The 6,345-nt window shown below is 53.2% G+C and overlaps 2 protein-coding genes across 2 annotated transcripts; one reads left to right on the forward strand and one right to left on the reverse strand.

Moving 5' to 3' along the window:
* Positions 1 to 383: 383 nt before the first annotated feature.
* Positions 384 to 2,090, reverse strand: KVR01_011708 (uncharacterized protein). Its single transcript, XM_044784195.1, has 4 exons — positions 1,753 to 2,090; positions 1,221 to 1,593; positions 927 to 1,142; positions 384 to 864 (listed from the first exon to the last, which is right to left on the reverse strand). Exons 1-4 carry the CDS (start codon positions 1,800 to 1,802, stop codon positions 760 to 762), a joined length of 744 nt encoding a protein of 247 aa, XP_044639417.1. The 5' UTR covers positions 1,803 to 2,090; the 3' UTR covers positions 384 to 759.
* A 1,316-nt stretch (positions 2,091 to 3,406) lies between these two features.
* KVR01_011724 (uncharacterized protein) lies at positions 3,407 to 5,928 on the forward strand (the record flags this gene model as incomplete). The annotated part of the gene is made up of 2 exons (XM_044790108.1): positions 3,407 to 5,182; positions 5,250 to 5,928. 2 exons carry the CDS (start codon positions 3,407 to 3,409, stop codon positions 5,874 to 5,876), a joined length of 2,403 nt encoding a protein of 800 aa, XP_044639433.1. The 3' UTR covers positions 5,877 to 5,928.
* Positions 5,929 to 6,345: the final 417 nt, after the last annotated feature.

Raw genomic sequence — 6,345 nt, forward strand, 5'->3', positions numbered from 1 at the left:
GTCAGCTTCATGGGCTCAAATTTGCAATGTTTTGATTTCTCTGGGTATTGAGAGGCGAGAAAGAATTCAACGTACAGGGTGTAGATATAATGCGGAAGAGCAGGCTGCTATAGTTATTAGTACGCCTTGAGATGCACATGCAAGTGTTGCTAAGAGAAATCGGGTATTCCGCGCTCTGGACGGATTCCATCATAATCATTGTTGGGCAGACCATACGGCATAGCGGGCTTTCATACCTACCTAGGTAGGTAGTCGGCCTTTCGGCTTTCATAGACCCACCGACAAGGTCCTTGATTCAAGTTGTTGTTGGAGCGCTCTCAGATCATTCCGCATTACAGTGATGGTGGCAATTATGGATGGGAAGATACTGGGGGTGGCTCATAATCCGTAATCTGATCTGCCATTTTTTTGACGTTTATCAACTATGAGCAAGCCGGCTCGCCATGGGGTCTCACGTGCGTGTGGAATGGGCACGCTCGTCATCGAGGCGGCGACCATGTGGGCAGAATGATCGAGATGCACGCTATCATGAGAGACCGCAGTACAATTATGCCGTATTTTCAAGACATAAAGATGAAGAATGGGGGAATCAGTAACACTCACGACTCTCAAGAAAAAGAGCGTATACTGTCGAGGACGGGTTAAAGTAACCGACGGTCATTGCGCCGCGGATCAAGATCAGAGTCTTGCCAGGCCCTGCCACTGTTCTTCTATCTACAGTCTAACCCCACCAAGACTTTGCCGCGGCTGCGTTGGAAGTCACAGCAGATGCTCGTCGAACCAAGCAATGGCCTGGTAGAAAGCCTGCTCCTTGGCAAACTTCTGGACCTTGACCGAGATGTCACCACGGACGGCAAAGCCGTGCTACAGACGAGAGTCAGCAAATCATCCCATCTACACCCGGTGATCGGGACAGTGCCACATACCTCTACGCCGCTGAACAGGTTGATCTGATAAGGCAGGCCGGTCTTGCGCAGGATCTCCTCGGACTTGTGGCGCTTCTCGGTTGGGAAGATGGTGTCTGTCTCAGCGGCGGCGATGGACAATGGCCCGGTGATGGCGGCCAGCTCGTCATCGTCGACAAAGGAGGGGTGGGCAACGTAGCCGACCTTGATGCCGTCCTTGTAGTGGCGGACGACGTACTAGGAGAGGAAGTGGTCAGCAGCACGCACGAGAAGGTATGGCTAGGCAGTGAGAAAGAGTGGGAGGAGAGGGCTCACCTTGGCACCGAAACAGTACCCAATGGCACCAATCTTGGTGAAGCCCTGTTCCTTGAGGTATTTCAGGCCGGCCTCGACGATGGGGTCTACGGCCTCCTTGGTGTGAGGGTTGTCGCCGTTGGTGCCCTCGGCGAACCACTTCATGATGTCTGACGGCGGGGGGTTGGGGAACTTGTCGCCGTTGAAGACATCGACGATGATGGTGTGGTAGCCGTTCTCGGCGAATTGGTCGGCCATGAGCTGGGAGTTCTGCCAGATGCCGAAGATGTCGGGGATGTAGAGCAGGGCGGCGCCATCATGCTTCTTGCCCTTGGGCTCGGCCACATACGTCTCATACTGGCCTATCTTGATGGTCTTGCCAGTGGGCTCGCCGCTGTTGGGAGTGGGAGGACGTGATAGTCAGCCTCGTGAATGTGTTGTATGGACGCATATGCGGATGGGCTTGGCGTTGGAGCCGGGCCCAAAAGCAAGCCTGAACCTCGAAGCTCGGGGCTCGGGGCCGGGGGTTGCAGCGGCAGTGGGAGCAACTTACTCGTGCTTGACACCGACAGTGCAGCACTTTCCCGGGGGGTTGGAGGCCATGTTGGTTGATTCTTGAGAAGATTCTTGAGACGAAGTAGTCTTAGTCTTGTCTGGGGGATGGTGTCTAGGCCGGGTTCGCAGACGTGTGAATAGGGCTCTTGGGACCTGGCAACCCGCGGGAGGAGGAGACGGAAAATTGAGCTATCTGATTTATAATGGAAGAGGGCAAGATCTGACTGATCTGGTCCCGGCTGCCAAGCTGTCCCACTGCCGCCCCACCGAGCTACCACCGGAGCTACGGCGTACGGACTAGACAGATGGAGAAGACGGAGTCTTGTCTGCCAGCTGCTGATGTAATGGCACGGAAAGCCGAAACCCAGGCGAGCTACCAGCACCCAGAACCCACCGTTGCCGCTTGTCTCTGTCGGTGCCTCCGGGATTATTATGGGGGTAGCAGTTGCGTTTAAGCAGCAGAGGTCAACTGCCCTGACTGCCACAGTGCTAGTGTACCAGAGAACGTCGTGGAGATGCTGACCGAACATTTCAAGGCCTAACGTTCCGCTGAGGGCGTCCTGGCGTCATGACCCTATACCCACACCTCTGCAGATCTGTGGTGTAGATCCCGAGCACCCGCAACGATGGGTGCAGACCTGTTCAACGACTCACAATCTGGCGGCTGCGGCAGGCGGCAGTGGGCGGCCGGGATTGAGCATCCGGGACTGAGCCCAGACCCGAGGGGTCGCGGCCCGCCACCTGTCGGGTTATTCCGGTGGCACAGGGTTGCAGGCAGCCTGCAAAAGAAACCGCCGCTAAGTCCAAGTCTTCATATTAGCACCACAATTATTCCACAACTATATCATATATACTTAATTTGAAGTATATTAATATCTTTAGAGTAAACTTCTAATTTAAATAGTATGAAAATATTATTTAGAACTTATAGTTATAAGTAAAAGGTAGGTAGATAACTTTTAGAAACTTAATTCTAATATATAATTAATAGTAGTTTCTTTTATAAACTAGTAGGCTACTTAGGTTATTAGATATAATTTACTATTATAATTATATCTTTATTGTTACTAATAGCTTTAAAATTATAAAACTTAACTCTAATTAAATTAAATTAAATAAAAAGAAAAGAATAATAAGAAATATTAAATATAAAATAATAATATTTTTTAAATAAAATAAAATAAAAAATAAAAAAGTAATACCATTTAAATTTATTATTACCTTACTTTAAAATATATTATATTAATTTTATTCTTTATAAATTAATAAGTTAAATATTATAGTGAACCTATGAGCATGACATAAAGCCTGTCAATGACGCCTCATCCTCTCCACGTCGCCGTCAGTATATGATTCATCGACCCAGGAGACTGAAATTCTCCCTCAAATTCAAAGCCAGCCTCTTTAAAAAGACCCGTCCACTCTCCAAGTACCCGGTCACTCGAGTTGAAGTTCACGTTCATCAACAGACTCGCGTTGCGCAGGGTTCGCTCAAAAGGCGGCGGTATGGCCTCTGCTGGCGGCGTGACCCTATCATTTGTAATGATTTTAGACCCATATTCTCACGATACAATCGACTTCTCTGGGTTACCTGTGGGGACGATCCGGCACTGGGTGTGGTCGACGGCCTGCCCAGATGCGTCGAAAGCGAAATGGGGGCAATAACGACCCAGGTCTTGCATCTGTCCAACGCTACCAGCCTGCATCATGGTCCGTCACTTGCCACACAGATCATCACTGCGAAGAACCCCAAGAACGAAGACGAGTTCCATGAGCATGATGGTCTTCTACGGATTCCGAGGATCTTCGAGGGTGACAATGAGAACCTGGCCATCAAGCACCACCTGTTTGACTCGGTCCGCGAGGCGACCGTCATGCCTGAAGAGGCCCTGAGGCTCACAGTTGGCAAGCCGGGCCTCTTGGACACACTTGACTATGTTGAGGATGACCGGCTGCTTTCAGACCTGGCCAGCCATGAAATAGAAGTGCAGGTCAAGGCCACAGGCATCAACTTCCGAGACATCATGGCAGCTATGGGGCTCATTCCCATGACCGTCCTGGGCCTGGAAGGCAGTGGGATAGTCACCAAGGTAGGTTCCCAGGCGGCAAGCCATTTCGGAGTCGGCGACCGCGTGAGCTTCATGGGGCTCGGAGCCCACGCTACTCGGTGTCGAACGGACTACCGGCTGGCAGTCAAGATCCCGGACAGCACGACTTTCCCCGAGGCAGCGGCCCTTCCCATCGTGTACATCACGGCGTACCATGCATTAGTCAACCAAAGCAGGTTGAGAAAGGGAGAGTCAGCATTAATCCACGCTGCAGCGGGCGGAGTTTGGCAGGCAGCAATCCAGGTAGCCCAACGCCTGGGCCTGGTGATATACACCACGGTAGGGTCTCAAAAAAAGCGCAAGCTGCTCACAGATACATATGGCATCCCCGAGGAGCACATATTCTACTCGCGTGATGCCAGCTTCGCGAAGGACATTATGCGTGTCACCGGGGGCCGTGGGGTGGATTGCGTCCTGAACTCCCTCTCGGGCGAGCTGCTCAAGGCCTCCTGGGAATGTCTCGCCCCCTTTGGCACCATGATCGAGATTGGCCTCCGTGATATCCTCGACAAAGAATACCTGGATATGCGCCCGTTTGCCAAGGGCACAACGTTCACCTTCCTGGATACGTTTGGCCTCCTGAAGGAGAAGCCAGACTACCTCGGAGGCGATTTGAAGGACGCTTTCTATTTCATCCGTGAAAACTCGCTCCAGGCTCCAACCCCCCTGTCTGTGCAGCCCTTTGGCAAAGCAGGCGACACGTTCCGCACCGTCCAGCAGGGAAGACACCGCGGCAAGATGGTGCCCTCGTTTGAGGACGACGGCCCTGCACCAGTACTGCGCAGGGCGCAGGACTCACTCAGGCTTAACCCGGATGCTACCTACCTGCTCGTCGGCGGGCTGGGTGGTCTCGGCCGCAGTCTGGCGCGGCATTTTGTCGAGTGCGGCGCGAGGAACATTGCCTTCATCTCGCGGTCCGGCGGCGAGACCCCTGAGGCACAGGCGCTCATCCGTGAGCTTTCTGTCGCGCGCGTCAGGGCGTTGAAGGGCGACGCGACGGATGCAGCCTCGTTCCGCGCTGCCATTAACCAGTGCGAGAGCGAGCTCCCCGCGGTTGGGGGAGTGGTGCAGATGGCTATGGTACTGAGGGACACGGTGTTCGAGACCATGTCTTATGATGCGTGGAACACTGGCCTCCGGCCCAAGGTGCAAGGTACGATGAACATCCACGACTGTTTTGGTCCTGAGAGGCCTCTCGAGTTCTTCCTCATGTGCTCGTCTGTTTCAGGAGTCACCGGAAACATGGGCCAGGCTCAGTACTGTGCCGGTAACACGTACCAGGACACGCTTGCCCACTATCGCCGGTCCAAGGGCCTCAAGGTCAGCTAATCATCCTGCCCCCTCGCCTTTGAATGTAGTCTACATAGAATTCTAACCTCTCAAATAGGCAACCTCTATCAACCTTGGTATCATGCGTGACGTGGGTGTGATCGCGGAGCAGGGAGTAACGGGCCACTACAAGATCTGGGAGGAAGCTCTCGGCATCCGAGAGCCCACGTTCCACGCCCTTATCAAGGGCATAATCAGCCGGCAGATGAACGAGGACCCAGCTGCCTGGCCCCCGGCCCAAGTCATCACAGGACTGGGCACAGCAGAGATGATGACTGCACTGGGTTTCCAGCAGCCCTGGTACTTCAGCAAGGCGCGCTTTGAGCCGCTCGCAGTGACCAGCCCATCAGAGAGGACATCTGGGTCGGGCAGCGCGGGTGCTTCCTCGGTTGCTTCGAGGCTCGCAGAGGCGGATAGTAAGGAACGTGCGGTTGAGATCATCACGGAGGCGCTGACAGGGAAGGTGGCCGATATCTTGCAGATGCCACCCTCCGATGTGGACCCGGAACGGCCCATGTACCGCTGCGGTGTGGACTCGCTGGTCGCACTCGAGGTCAGGAACTGGATCAGCAAGGAGATGAAGGCCAGTGTGGCGTTGCTCGAGGTGCTCGCAGCCGTGCCGATGACCGTCTTCGCCGCTACCATTGCCGACAAGAGTGAAATCTTTCAATCGGCCAAGGCCTGATCCAGGGTTATAATGGAGACTTGAAGCAGGAGGAGGGGATGGGGGTGTGATCGAGAAGTCAACGTAAAATAGATGTAGATAGACAACAGGTCTCCCGGTCGTATTTGCATGGGCCCTAAATCTATCCATATAAAATACCTTTTAGAGTACGTTATGGGGTTCCCGGACACCCCTAGTACCCGGACAGATGCCGGATTGATGAATGAGCTTTCTCGCATTTGTTGATATTGTTAGTGATTATGATGTTTGATTGGTCTGTCCGGTTACTAGGGGTGTCCGGGAACCCCATAACGTACTCTATTTACTTGGTTCAAACCAACCATACTGGCCCTGTCAGAAAGGGACAGTACCTAGGTACCTAAGTACCTAGGCACTCCGTACGCTAGGCCCATGCGCCCAGACCTGCTCGCTAGCTGCCGCTCGACGTCATGGCAGATTTCAAGGGTCGCATCTCAATTGAAGCTGCATA

The sequence above is a fragment of the Diaporthe batatas genome, assembly GCF_019321695.1.
Source record: "Diaporthe batatas strain CRI 302-4 chromosome Unknown Contig00016, whole genome shotgun sequence".
NCBI classification, from domain to species: Eukaryota; Fungi; Ascomycota; class Sordariomycetes; order Diaporthales; family Diaporthaceae; genus Diaporthe; species Diaporthe batatas.